Here is a 15398-nt window from a genome sequence, read left to right as displayed (position 1 = left end):
TGCAGTTAGTAATACTGTGCTGTAAACTGGTAATTTTCTAAGAGAATAGGTTTCACATACTCACACCAGAGGAAAAAAAGGTGATTATGTGAGATTGATATGTTAATTAACTTGCCTGTGGTGATGACTTTACTTTGCCCATATCTATTAATTATCATGTATTACACCTTAAATACAACTTTTATGAAAAGAAAGAATGGTTCTTCAAATTTGACATGAGGACACTGTATACTTCATTAATAAAAGTCTCTATTTATAAATCCTCTGGTGAGTGGGTACTAATATAGAAAATTTGTTGTAACACTAGATGATGAAAATAATTTTCAGTTTTCAATGCTTATGGGAAAATTACCACCCTTACCAATAATTATTTTGTGTGATTATATATTTATGAAGTAAATATAGTGAAATGCTAGTAAATTTGCTGCTAGTAAACTGAGTAACAGAATGAAACAGTTGATGCAACCTTGGGGAGATACTTACATTTTGATAACAATTTGGTAGTATAGAACATGAGCTGTAAACTCTCCATAAGTACATATAACATATTTATTTTTAGGAATGTAGGCTAGGAGAACAAGTCACATAAAAAGTAATGGTTGTTGGAATGATTATTTATACTATTCAAAAATTGGAATTAATCCTTAAGCAGTGTAGTCATGCAATCTCTGACAAAACTATGAAGTCAGGGAGTGTTGGCACATCTCAGAAAGTACAATAATGACAAATGTACAAATTGTGTCATTACGGGGAAACTCAGATATAAAATGTAAATACTGTTCAAGTTATAAAGTAAAACTAAAATGATCAGTGAATATTACTTTCAATAGTGAGAGATGCATATGGGATGGTGCAAACCTGTGCATTTTAAGTGAAGTGGACGATTTTTACTTTAAATTTAAGTGTGCAGTAAGCATGGTTTCAAAGGTAGACTGAAATCTTCCCAGCACATGGGCCCTGGAAAGTGAATGATCCTATCTTAAGCCCCAACATGTTCTCCAAAAAAATGATTTAAGTACAGGATCCCTTCTGGTTTTAGAGTGCAGGAACAGGCAATTCCTTATCAGCAGTTTCGAGAGTGAATTCACATGATCTGCTGCTGCTCAGTTTTGATTTTAGCAAGGACTACCACTACAATAGCTGACATTTATTGAAGGTATACTACATACTAGGAATAAACCATTTACCTGCTTACATGCATATTGCAATCATCACAAGAATGTTTTACATATTTTACTCAAAGTCTACTTCCCAACAACATGATAAGGTAGGTTATACTTGCTTTGAAAGGTTAAGTAATTTCCTAGGTTCATGCAGCTTGAAAGTGGTAAGGCCAAGATTTGAACTTGCTTCAGTCTATGTCTGAGCCAGTGCTGTCTACTGCTTTGCTGCACTACTTGTTATTGTCAGAAGGTGTGTGTGAGCTTACTTTAAGGTAAGTAGGGAGCAGGTGAGCTGGCTATCCACAGCTGACTTCCACTGGTGAGATATGTGCAGTAATCACAACCTATGTCACTATAGTGTGCAACCAGATTCTTAAAGGGAAATAGACAAGAATGAAAAATAGCACTCAGTAGGAGCCTTTCATTTTCTTATAGAATCTAGTTGGCCATGGTATACCTTATTGTATATACATTGCCCCCAACTTTTACTGACTCATCTTTCCAACAGCTTTTGGTGATGTAGCTTTTTGGTAACCATCAATAATAATCAATTCATTATGAAAATATTGGCCTGAGTTGATCTTGGGAGAAATATAGGATAGAGTGGGTTAACTGTGGACACAAAAGTTGTGAACTGGAGATGGTGGACCCAAACAATAGGGAGAATAGTTTGAATTTTATTCTGCCAGCAGTAGAGAGCTACTGGCGTCTTCTAATAGGATGGGAGTCATGGTGCTATAAGTAACCATATTCCTTGGAGATCAGCCTGATCGTGGTGTGCAGAATAGGTGAAATGGGGAGAGACTGGGGACTGGAGAACTTCTAGGAGGGGGTGTCAATCACTGAGGTAAGAAATTATGAACTATCTATAAAACCATTCTGTCTTGGGACATGCCATGGTCCCTTGGCATGATTGCAATCATGCCAGTGGTGTATAGAACATATTAAGGGTACCAGGCCTAATGCCAAGTGGTAAGTATTGGTGAAGCAAAGGTAAAATTGACTTGGAAAAGTTTCCCCAAAAATAAAAATGAAGATTTTCACATGACATTGAAAATGCTAATAGTGATGGGGTTCTCAGATGGTTGGTAAAATATGGCAGCAGGCCTATCTAAATATTCCATCAAAGTGATGAAAGACAAATACCATATGATCTCACCTTTAAAAGGAACCTAATCAACAAAAGAAAGAAACAAACAAAATATAACCAAAGACACTGAAATAGAGAACCGGCTGACAGTCTTCAGAGGGGAGAGGAGAGGACATTTCAGGGGAATATCAGGGGAGAAGGGGAAGGGATTACAGGAACAAATATAAAGGACACATGGACAAAAACTAGGGGTGGGTGGAAATGGGAGGGAGAAGGGGAGGGCTGGGTGGGTGGGCCAGGTTTGGGAGTAAAAGATAGAAAATTGTACTTGAAAAATAATTAAAATAAAATTTAAAAAGTACTCCATCAAAGCCTTCTCAGACTTAGCTTCTGTTCTTTTGGCATTGGGGTGGCACACACATGGAGTCCAAGTATGAAAGGCACAGTTGATAGGGATCCAAGTAACAAAAGTCACAGTGATGGGGGGCGGGAAAGCTATCTTTCTCTGGACTTTATTCTTGGCCACACTCAACAGCACAACCAGATGTTCCTGGTGGTCATGAATTGCTCCCTGTGGTTCCAAACCTTTTCAAGCACCTCTTTTATTACAATTACATACCAGGATAGCTATGACTTTAAAACATTATGGTTTTAGGAACTTTAGCTAGAGATATTGATGTGAAAATGGGTTTGTTCTGATGCACTCTTATAGGCTAGGAATGAAAATTTCAAGTTCAGATCACAAGTCCTAGAAGCAGGTTTCCACTTTCTCTCCCTCTCTTGCTTCTCACTGCTTACTGGTGGGGAGTACACCTGAGGGGACACCCCCATACTGGATGTCAAGTCACTACTACCAAGGGGGATAATTTTTCCTAATCCAAATTAGCTTTCTCAGGGAAGACTTGATGTCTCTGTTCCTCAAGCTATAGATAAAAGGGTTCAGCATTGGAGTTACTGCTCCATACATCACTGACACAACTGCACCCTTTGGTGCTGAGTGGGTTGAGGGTGGACTAAAATAAACACAAGAGGTAGTCCCAAAGAATAGAGAGACCACAGAGAGATGAGAGCTGCAGGTAGAAAGGGCTTTCTGCTTCCCCTGAGTGGAGGGGATCTTCCAGATTGTGAAGAAAACGTATGTGTAAGAGATAATCAGGCTAAGCACACACACCAGGCCCGTGACACCTCCGATGCTGAAGATTACCAGTTCATTGATGAAGGGGTCTGTGCAGGACAATCTCAGAAGAGGGTTGATGTCACAAAAGAAGTGTGGGATCTTGTGCTCTGCACAGAAGGACAGGCTGTTCATCAACAGTGTGTGTAGGAGGGAGCAAAAGGCACTCATGATCCAGGATGCAGACACTAGGAGGACACAGAGCCCAGAGCTCATGACCATAGTGTAATGGAGTGGGTGGCATATGGCCACATAGCGGTCATAGGCCATGACTGCTAAGAGCAATGCCTCCAGTATCCCAAACAGTATAAAAAAATATAGTTGTGATAGACAACCTGCATAAGAGATGACCTGATTCTGGATCCATATGTTTGCCAGCATCTTGGGGACTGTAGTGGACACAAGACCAGTGTCAGTGAGGGAGAGGTTGACCAGGAAGAAGTACATAGGTGTGTGGAGTTGAGCATCAGTGATGATGGCCAGGATGATGAGGAGGTTGCCTGCCACTGTGACCATGTACATGGACAGGAAGAGCCCAAAGAGGACCTCCTGTTGCTCTGGCTGCTCTGAGAGTCCCAGGAGGAAAAATTCGGAGATGCTGCTTAGGTTTTGCCATCCCATTTATCTGTAAGTCGAAAGTGAAGATAACTGAATGAGATTGGCAAGCCCTGGATTGTGAACTCTGAAACTTACTCAACATGCCAATGTTGATCTTCTTGTATGAGATGGAATCATGAAATATTGAATATTTAACTGCTTGGGACCTATAAAAATGGCAGTTTCACATAGTTCAATGGAATATTTGCAAGTTTCTGTGTTTGATGCCATGAGAAGCCAAAGATTTGTTTTTAATAGGAGAGAGATTTTTGTTTTAATTTATTATATAAGCATCAACCTAATGCACACATATCAGAGCTAGGCTGGAGGTGTTTGTTGGCATAACTCTTGTGGTATTCATGTGTACATTTTGACATTAATCCATCCTAAGACTCTGCCCATCTTGTTTCCTTCAGCTGAAATAGTCTTCCATCTCTCATTCATCCATCTAGCTAAACTTGGGTCATTAGCTTAGATGCTACTTCTTTTAAGAAGCCTTCTCAGACTCATCCTCTTACAACAAACTCAGGTTCATGCCCCTCATACCCTTCTGCCTTCCTAATCACAGCAGGTGTCCCTCTGAATGGTGACTATTGACTTATTTGTTTGTTCCTCCACACTGTCACTGGAGTGAGCACCTTGAGAGTAGGCAGAGAAATTGTCTCTCTTGTTCATCTTTGAAATGAAGCATTAACCATGAGCCTGATACAACATAGATACTTCGTGAGTGTCCAGTATGTGAATAAAAAACTCTATTAGAATAGAAAGAAAAGATGGTCAAGTTGGATAGAGGTAACATTGGGCATAGGAAACAGCCTGAAGCTTTTTATTAGTAGGCTCACATGTAGCTTTGATTTAATGGAGTCCTGGACATAGGAATATGTAGAAAACATGGTTACAGAGACATAAAGGTGTCAAAAAACCAAATGTACTCTTTGTAGGTCAAATTCTCGGAATGGAACAGTGATTCGGCTGAGGAATTGGCCCACAGATTCAGTCCCCCACCCTGAGCTAATTGTTTCCCTCCAAAGTAAAATATGTCCTATGAATCTGTCAGCCCTAGTTGCACCTCCTGAAATGACCACTCCCTAGTGACAATGGCATCTTGTGTCATATTCACTCACTGACCACAGATATCTCTCACCAAACTGTCTTCTTCTTGTCTGTATACACTCCAGGGCATGTTGCATGCTGCTCCCCCTCTCATTAAAAACTTCACCAAAGGCAAAAATAGGAAGCCCAGAAACAGAGCACAGTATACATCAGGTTTTGTTCTGCTGAAGGCAGCATTGCCAAATGGTAGGAAGGGGGAGGCGGATTGAACAAATGGTGCTGGGACTAGCTAGTTCATTTTTTGCAGAAAATTAATTTAGATTCATTCCTCACAGCGTTTGCTGAATAAATTTCAGGTAATTAAGCATTATATCTGCAGATATAACTGTAAAGTGACCAAGAGAAATTAAAGCACAATAGTTATTTGATATCAGGACAAGGGTGGCCTTTATAATTAAAAATCATGGAAAGAACAATAATGGAAAAGAAATATGGCATCATCAAATTAAATTAAAATTTTCTCTTTTCAATGGGAAAGGTCACACACAAAGTAAAAAAAGCAGGCAAAAAAGGTGAAAAGCTAAGTTTAACATGCATTATAGAAAGAATAAATTTTCTTAAAGGAATCATTAATAATTTAAGTAAATAATTAATAATTAATAAACAATCAATAAATTGTTAATTTATTAATTATTTAATAATAAGTAAAGAACATTACCCACAATAGAAAAATGGATGATCACTAACCCTAAGTCACATCCAGCATGGGCAGAAGTGGATCTAGTCTCAGTCATTTAGTTCCAAGACCCATGCTCTCCACCCTCCACATGGTCTTCATAAATCTCCATACCTTGTGTGCTGGCAGCTAAAATCCCCAAGATCACCGACTGTGTGCAACTGGCCCAGATATCATCATAATAGATGGTGTCTCCCCCATGTTCTCCCAAGGGTCTCCACACTGCTCAGGGCCTGTGTTCATCAGACTTTGTATTCTCCATACCTTGTAGAGCTAGCTCTTGGTATAGTGGATGGATTAGTGGGGTTCAGTACATGGCTGCATTGGTTGACCTCTCCCAATGGCCCTTATGAATACAATCACTTCTGTATTTCCTGGCCTCAAGAGCTGTTGTCTTTTCCACTGCCCAAAGCTGACCCTCACCTCTCCCTCACTCAGGACAGGTCTATTGACTAAGGCAGATCAAAAGGCTTAAGAGTCTCCACTCTCCTCAACCTTGTCTCTTGACTTCTGGCTCAACAGACACAGAAACCTTGGCCCTAATTCCCCCACCAGCTTTCTTCTTAGCTCCCTGGGTCACAGAACAGAGACCTCACGTCCTCCTTTCTTTCTCTGCTACAGTTTAGTCCCAACTTTTAGGCCATGTTTCCCATTATGAATACAAAGTACTTTATCAAAACATCAAACTCATCCAATGCAGTGTCCTTCCTTTTCCTATGGGGAAAGGGGCATTTCCCAGGCTTCTCATAAACTATAACTCTTACCACTCAAAATAAATTTTCGCTTACATGTTATATTAGCTGTGTGCTGTTTTAACACATAAATTTTATGTGGTCAATCGTAATTTTTGGTGAACTTCACTTGGATGCTTCCTTGATTCAGGTTCAGTTTGAAAATGGAAATGAAATTTAGAGAATCTGTGTTTCCCACTGCTGAGGAAGGAATCATCTAGAGGGAAGAAGTGAAAGTCAGCAGGGTAAAAACAGAGGGAAGAAGGTGTTGCTGGGGAACTGAGTGCTTAGGACATTCCCGTATTTGGAAATATTTGTTCCTGTTCCTATTCCATACTTGTTTCAAACATAAACATTTTAATGGCACCTCCCAAACTAATATACATTTTGTTGATTAATGTGTTTGTTAACAATTAGTCAAAGAACATATATGCAGGACCCATGGACATGGACAATGGTGTGGGAATGGCGTAAGGTGGGGAGACAAGAAGCTGGGTAGAAGTGGACAAGTAGAGAAAAAGTGGGGACAACCATAACAAAGTAAACAATAAAAATTTTTGAGAGTAAACAGGAAGCCAGTAATGGTGATTACTTGTTAGATGTATGGCGACTGGGTGGATGAGATGTGGTAGAGGGAGGGAGATTTTCATGTGTAGTTTTTAGTACATTTTTTCTCACATTGTGTTTTTCTAAAAAGTAGGTTGGTATATACCATCTTATATTGTTTATATTAGTTTTAGGTGTACAATATAGTGAGAAGTTTCAGCTATGTGAGTATACCACTTATTGAAAAATAAATTTAAGATGTACAAATAAAAGAATGCAGAATAAAACAACCTCTCTCTCCTAGAGAATTCATAAATAGGAGAGAAATTTGTTTGGTTGCAGTCACATCCTTTTAATCTCTTAATGCAGTGTGAGGCCATGAGTGTGCTGTTCACGTTTTGTGCATCTGTGTGAGTGCATCTGTGTGAGTGCGTGTTTCTCTTGCAAAGGCTGGAGGTTGAAAGGAATCACTGTGGAATTATTTGAAGAGAAGTCACTGTTGATTCCTGAACTCTGTTCTCTTGATAGCATGTGTCTCTCATTGCCTGTAAGATTTTATGGACATGAGCTTCTGCCTCTTTTGGTCACTCAAGCAGCACAATATTATCACTGTTGGAATAGGAGTATTTGTGAAAGGTAGGATCCCAGTTGAGCATAGGGTAGGATGGGCAAAGGAAAAAGAGGAAGAAAAAAGAAGCAAAATGGAGTCATGTATCATGTATCCTAGTCCTTACCTGGTTGTTCTTGCCAGTTGCTGAGGGTGTTTCTGTTTACTTCATACACATCTCTCTGGCAGTGGATGACCAGAAGAAGGTGATGGGAACTCTGTTTAAAGGCACTAAAAGGAAATAGGCATCTTGCTCTGAATGTGTTGAATAATGACTCTTGCCATCACTGCACCTGTTCAAATTCCACCTTTGGCCTCATAGTATTAGACAACTTATTTTTGTCTATTCTGAGCAAAAAGGATGAGAGCTCTGGGTTAAGATTGTGATCATACCAGTAGATGTCAACCTGGGAAGTTACATTCACAGAACACCAAACAGAGCTGAACAACAGCCAGGTAGCATTCCATTTCTATGTATGTCAGAATAGGCTGTTAGTGTCTGCCTCTTTTATTTGCTCATACAACCCATGACAAAAGGCATTCTTGTAATTTCACGAATGTCCTGGGAATGAAAATTCTGCTATTCTTAGCTGTAGGTTGGGCCATTCTCAAGATCTGTTAAATCAAAAATAATTAATTCTATGAGGTACCCAAAACCCAAGGGGACTGAGAGCACAGTGTAGCGTCCCTGCTGTGAGCTGGTCCAAGAGAGGCTAATGAGTTAGGGACCTATGACACTTCTCTGGTCCCAGTGGGATGCTAGCAGTTCATTCACCAGAAAAGCAGCTAAATTGTTTTGGTCAATTCATTTAGCCTTGTGGCATCTTCCAGGGACTTTTCAGGGAGGCACAGACAGAGGCCTGCAGCACATGGAAAGGGCCAGATGAAGCGAGCCATACTGTTGGCTCAGACAGTACTTTACCATCTTGTCTTCTTGACATAATAATCCTAGTCCAGGTTGAAGCTTTGTTGATACAGCCCTACATGTACAATATGTAGCCTTTGGGTCTGGGCAGATCGGGAGTAGGATCAGGGTGTTCCTCATCATGGCAGGTGTCAGCAAGCTGACTCTTGTCCTTGCAGGTGTTTCATGGACGGATCTATGGGGTGGGTGAAAGCTAAAAGACACTCAGCAAATGAAATCTCTTTTTTAGTCTTGGAGGAATGGCCGCATAAGTGCCCTTCTACTCCAAGTTCATCTAACCAAGGATACAGAGAATAAAGAAGCACAGAATGTGGGACCCACCAACTTGGGAATGTGGGTTATTCTTGGGTCTCCTCAGGACACTGGCCACTTTCTTGTGTGTTCTAGAAGTGCTGGCATGATATACCCTTAAATCAGTAACCTAAGGGTTAAAATGTATTATTGCATTTTATTCAACACAATAACCACATAATTCCATGCTAAAAGAAGTCTAAATTAATCTTTTTTTCTACCATGAGCAAAAGGAAAAGAGTGAACTGGTCCTATAAGACATAAAGCATGACTTGGAACTGTAGTATTTGATACTCAGAATTCAGTCACCACAGTGGAATGGCAACTGGGACAGCTGGATGGACAGAAACTGGGAAGAGAGTAATGCAGGTGTTGGAATGAGAAAAATGATCTGTGCCAAGTCCTTTCTATACCACTTCCTCTTTGCTTAGAATCTGCAGAAATAAAACATAAAGAGAGCTCAAATTCAATCACGTTTCCACAGTTTGATCATACCGGCCTCTCCAAGGCCCTTTTATCTTTGTTTTTCAGTCCTATATCTGGAGAGGTATAGCATGGTGACAAAAGATCATAAGTTACCTAAAGCCTGGAGTCAGGAAGCTGGGATTGAATTCTAGCTGGGTGAACCTGTGCAAGTTTCTTAAATTCTTCCAGCCCAAGTTTCCTCACCTTATGACCCCTGAATCACTCATGTATGAAATGGAGTCCAGCTAAGGATAAAGAATTAAACTGAGATTTGAGTGATTGCCACAAAGAAAGAGTTTTTACTTTGATTTCAGCCAAGTTTTGTGCCTGCTGAAATGAACAAGTATACCAACAAAACCCCAAGATTTTTTGAAGAAAAAACCCAAAATCCAAAGTTTCCATAATACAATATTCAAATGTCTAGGAATCAATAAAAATTATTAGACATCAAAAAAATAAGTAAGTAAATAAAAATTACTAAACATGTAATGAAACTAGAATAAAAGAGCCATTCTCAAGAAAAAAGAGATGATTTTATTATTATTTTTCTTTTTTTCTTCTTTCATTGTTGTTCAAGTACAGAGAGCTCCCTCCACCACCTCCCCGCAACTGCAGCCATCCCCACTACCGACCCCTGATCCCACCCTCTCTTGGTTCTGTCCATGTGTCCTTTACAGTTATTCCTGAAAACCCTTCTCCCCACCACTACTTTATCCCCTCACACACCCCTCTGGTTACTTTCAGATTGCTCTTAATTTCAATGTCTCTGGTAATATATCTATATATATTTGAGTTTCCAGTTTTTATTTTATTTTATTTTATTAAATACTTTTGAATTTATTTTTTTTTTCAAGTACAGTTTTCTGCCATTTCCCCCCACTCCTCCCCACCACCCTAGCCATCCCCACCTCACTCTTCTGTTTCCACCCCACCTTGTTTTGGCCCATGTGTCCTTTTTTAAAAAATTTTATTTTAATCATAGTTCAAGTACAGTTTTCTCCCTTTCACTCCCATTCCAGCCCACCCACCCATCCCTCCCCACTTCCCTTCCATTACCACCCTCCCCCTAGTTTTTGTCCGTGTGTCCTTTATACTTGTTCCTGTAAACCCTTCATCCTTTCCCTGCCCCCATTATCCCCTCCCCTCTCCCCTCTGGTCTGTAAGTTCATTTTTTAATTTCAATGTTTCTGGTGATATTTTGCTTGCTTGTTTGTTTTGTTGATTAGGTTCCACTTAAAGGTGAGTATTTGTCTTTTACTGCCTGGCTTACTTCACTTAGCATACTGCTCTCCAGTTCCATCCACGCTGTTGCAAAGGGTAGGAGCTCCTTCTTTCTTTCTGCTGCATTTCATTCCATTGTGTAAATGTACCATAGTTTATTGATCCATTCATTTACTGAGGGGCACTTAGGTTGCTTCCTGCACTTAGGTATTGTAAATTGTGCTGCTATGAACATTGGGGTGCAGAGGTTCTTTTGGATTGGTGTTTCAGGGTTCTTAGGGTATAATCCCAGCAGTGGAACTGCCAGGTCAAGAGGCAGTTCTATTTTTAGTTTTCTGAGGAAATTCCATACGATTTTCCGCAGTGGCTGCACCAGTCTGCATTCCCACCAAGAGGGCACTAGGGTTCCCTTATCTCCACATACTCTCCAGCACTTGCTGTTTGTTGATTTGTTTATGTTGGCCATTCTCACTGGTGTGAAGTGCTATCTCATTGTGGTTTTAATTTGCATCTCTCTAAATGGCTAGTGATGCTGAGCATCTTTGCATATGACTCTATGCCTTCTGTATTACCTCCTTGAACAGAAGTGTCTGTTCAAATCCTCCACCCATTTTTTTCCTTAGATTGTTTGTCTTCTTGGAGTTGAGTCTTGTGAGTTCCTTATATATTTTGGAGATCATACCCTTGTCTGAGGTATCATTGGTAAATACATTTGCCTCTAAGGTTGTTTCTCTTTTTCATTTTAATGCTGTTTTCTTTGGCCCTACAGAAGCTTTTTATTTGGTGAGATCCCATTTGCTTATTCCTTCCTTGATGTCCCTGGTACTAGGGGAAATATCACTGAAAATATTGCTGCATGAAATATGTGAGATTTATGTGCTAATGTTTTTCTGCAGGATGTTTATGGTGTCACAACTGATACTTAAGCTTTTATCCACCTTGAATTTGTATTTGCATATGGTGTAAGTTGGTGATCCAGTTTCATTTTTTTTTTTGGCATGTAGCTGTACAGATCTCCCAAGACCATTTGTTGAAGAGGTGGTTTTCACTTCATTTTATGCTTTTGCCCATTTTGTTAAATATTAATTTACCATAAACACTGGGGCTTGTTTCTGGGCTCTCTGTTCTGTTCCATTGGCCTATGTGTCTGCTCTTATGCCAGTACATGCTGTGATTACAGTGGCATCATAATACAGTTTAATATCAAGCATAGTGACCCCTTCTACTTTGTTCTTCTTTCTCAAAATTTCTGTAGCTATTCAGGATCATTTATGGTTCCATATAAATTTTTGAAATATTCGTTCAACATCTGTGAAATATGTCATTGGTACTTTAATAGGGATTTCATTGAATCTATAAGTTGCTTTGGGTAGTATGGACATTTTGATTATGTGAATTCTTCCAGTCCATGAACATGGTACATGCTTCCATTTGTTTGTATCTTCCTTAATGTCTTTCTTCAGTGAAGCGTGTTTTCCAAGTACATGTCTTTTCCCTCCTTGGTTAGGTTTATTCCTAGGTACTTTATTTTTCTTGTTACTGTATTGAATGTATTTTTTCCTGATTTCTCTTTCTAATATTTCATTTTTGGTGTACAAAAATGCCTTTGATTTCTGAATATCGACTTTGTAACTTGCTGTTTTGCCAAATCCACTTATTAGGTTGAGTAGTTTTTTGGTGGAGTCTATAGGATTTTCTATGTACACTATAATGTCATCTGCAATGACAGTGTGCTTGTTCCTTTCCAGTTTGGATGCATGTTATTTCTTCTTCTTGTCTTATCGCAGTGGCTAGGACTTCCAATACCATATTGAATAGAAGTGGTGAAAGTGGGTATCCTTGTCTTGTTCCTCATCTTAGTGAGAAAGCTTTTAGTTTTTGCCCATTGAGTATGATGTTGGCTGTAGGTCTCTCATATATGGCCTTTATTATGTTGAGGAATGTTCTCTCTATTCCCACTTTTTCAAGAGTTTTCATCATAAATGGGTGCTGTACCTTATCAAATGTGTTTTCCCGCATCTACTGATATGATCATGTGATTTTTGTCTTTGTTTTTGTTTATGTTTATGTGATGTATTACATTTATTGATTTGCGAATATTGCAGCAGCCTTGCATCCCTGGGATGAATCCCACTTGGTCTTGGTGTATGACCTTTTAGATGTATTGTTGGATGTGGTTTGCTAATATTTTGTTGAGGATTTTAGCATCTATGTTCATGAGTGATACTGGCCTGAAGTTTTCTTTCTTTGTTGTGTCTTTATTTGGTTTTGGAATTAGGATGATGTTGGCCCCATAAAAAGAGTTTCGGAGTCTCCCATCTTTTTGGATTTTTTGGAATAGTCTGTGAAGGATAGGGGTTAGCTCTTCCTTAAATGCTTTGTAGAATTCTCCTGTGAAACCATCTGGTCCAGGGCTTTTGTGTGTTGGGAGATTTTTGATTACTGCTTCAATTTCTTTTGTTGTTATTGGTCTGTTCAGGCTTTCTCCTTCTTTTTCATTGAGTTTTGGAAGATTATATTTTTCTAGAAAGTTGTCCATTTCACCTAGGTTTTCACATTTCTTGGCATACAGCTCTTTGTAGTAATTTCTTACAATCCTTTGAATTTCTGTGGTATCTGTTGTAATCTCTCCTCTTTCATTTCTGATTGTGTTTATTTGGGTCTTCTCTCTTTTTTTCTTGATGAGTCTGCTTAAAGGCTTGTCGATTTTGTTTATCTTTTTGAAGAACCAGCTCTTGGATTCATTGATCCTTAGAATTGTGCTTTTAGTCTCTATGTCATTTAATTCTGCTCTGATCTTGCTTATTTCCTTCCTTCTGCTTGCTCTGGGCTGCCTTTGTTGTTGTCCCTCGAGTTCTTGTAGATGTAGGGTTAGGTTGTTTGTTTGGAATGTTTCTAACCTTTTTAGGTGGGCCTGTATCGCTATGAACTTCCCTCTCAGGACTGCCTTGGCTGTGTCCCATAAGTTTTGGGTTGTTGTGAGTTTGTTTTCATTTGTTTCCAGAAACCTTTTGATTTCTTCCCTAATATCATTCTTGACCCATTCATTGTTTAATAGCATGCTATTTAATCTCCATGATTTTGAGTGTTTTTGGTTTTTTTTCTTGGGTTTGGTTTCTAGCTTCAGTCCCTTGTGGTCTGAGAAAATGCTTGGTATGATTTCAATTTTCTTGAAATTGTTGAGGCTTGTTTGTGTCCTATCATGTGGTCTATCTTTGAGAATGTTCCATGCACATTTGAAAAGAATGTATATTTAGCTTCTTTTGGATGGAGGGCTCTGTATATATCAGTAAAGTCCATTTCCTCGAGTATTGTTCAATGCCACAATATCTTTGTTGATATTTTGTTTAGAAGATCTGTCCATTTTTGATAGTGGGGTGTTAAAATCTCCCACTATAATTGTGTTGCTGTCCATATCTTTCTTCAAGTCCTCTAAGATTTTCTATATGTATATCAGTGCTCCTATGTTGGGTGCATATAAATTTACAATGTTTATGTCTTCTTGATGGATTCTTCCCTTGAGTATTATGAAGTGACCTTCTGGGTCTCTTTTTATGGACCTTTTTTGGAAGTCTATTTTGTGTGATATGAATATTGCCACCCCGGCTTTTTTTTCCTGTCCATTTGCTTGGAAGATTTGTTTCCAGCCCTTCACTTTCAGCCTGTGTAGGTCTTTTATCCTGAGGTGGGTCTCTTGTAGACAGCAGATATGTGGGTCATTTTTTCTTATCCATTCAGCTATTGTATGTCTTTTGATTGGAGCATTTAATCCATTTACGTTTAAGGTTATTATTGATAGGTACTTATTCATTTTCTTTTATGTACGTGTGTTCCTCTCTCTGTCTCTCTCTCTCTCTGTCTCTCTCTCTCTCTCTCTCTTTTCCTTCCCTTCCTTAAAGCAGTCCCTTTAGGATCTCTTGCAGAGCTGGTTTGGTCGAGGTGTATTCTTTTAGACTGCTTTTGTCTGGGAAGCTTCTTATTTGGCCTTCTATCTTGATCTAGAGCCTTGCTGGATATAGCAACCTTGGTTGCAGACCTCTGGTTTTCATTACCTGGAGTATTTCTTGCCATTCTCTTCTGGCTTGAAGTGATTCCATTGAGAAGTCAGCTGTTAGCCTTATTGGGGCTCCCTTGTATGTTACTTCCTTTTTCTCCCTTGCTGCCTTTAAGATTCTCAATTTGTCTTGAAATTTTGCCATTTTAATTATGATGTGTCTTGAGGTGGGCCTCTTTGGGTTCCTCTTGATTGGGACTCTCTGTGTTTCCTGGATTTGTGTGACTTTTTCTCTCATCAAATTAGGGAAGTTCTCCTTCATTACTTGTTCAACTAGGTTTTGGATCCCTTGCTCTTCTTCTTCTCCTTCTGGTATCCCTATTATGCGGATGTTATTACGTTTCATATTGTCTTGCATTTCTCTTACTCCCTCTTCATTCTTTCTGAGCCTCTTTTCCTTTTCTTACTCTTTCTGGATGTTGTTTTCTACTTTGTCCTCCAGCTCGCTAATCCGATCTTCTGCTTCATCAATCCTGCTTTTCATTCCTTCTACTGTGTTCTTCAGTTCAGAAATTGTATTCTTCATTTCCTCTTGGCCCTTGTTGAGAGTTTCTATTTCCTTTTCATGTTTATATAGTTTGCTGTGAGATTGATGTAGTTTCCCTCTAATTTCTGAAAACTCAATGTGAGTTCATTGAACTTCCTGGTAATCATTGTTTTGAACTCACTGTCTGATAGTTGAGTTGCCTCTATTTCATTTAGCATTTTTCCTGAGGTTTCCTCATTTCCCTTCAGTTGGGGGTTG

The 15398-nt window shown here is 39.2% G+C and overlaps 1 protein-coding gene across 1 annotated transcript; it reads right to left on the bottom strand.

Annotated features, from left to right (window-relative positions):
- Positions 1–3103: 3103 nt before the first annotated feature.
- On the bottom strand, positions 3104–8022 carry LOC114503925 (olfactory receptor 1G1-like). Its single transcript, XM_036034503.1, has 2 exons — positions 7825–8022; positions 3104–4052 (listed from the first exon to the last, which is right to left on the bottom strand). Exon 2 carries the CDS (start codon positions 4046–4048, stop codon positions 3104–3106), a length of 945 nt encoding a protein of 314 aa, XP_035890396.1. The 5' UTR covers positions 4049–4052; positions 7825–8022.
- Between the last annotated feature and the right edge of the window lie 7376 nt (positions 8023–15398).

The sequence above is a fragment of the Phyllostomus discolor genome, chromosome 8, assembly GCF_004126475.2.
Source record: "Phyllostomus discolor isolate MPI-MPIP mPhyDis1 chromosome 8, mPhyDis1.pri.v3, whole genome shotgun sequence".
NCBI classification, from domain to species: Eukaryota; Metazoa; Chordata; class Mammalia; order Chiroptera; family Phyllostomidae; genus Phyllostomus; species Phyllostomus discolor.
The sequence above is the reverse complement of the archived record's forward strand: the minus strand, read 5'-3'. Positions and strand labels throughout refer to the sequence as shown.

Coding starts and splice junctions, on each gene's coding strand:
- LOC114503925 (XM_036034503.1), bottom strand. CDS start 4,048: ATGGGATGGCAAAACCTAAGCAGCATCTCCGAATTTTTCCTCCTGGGA.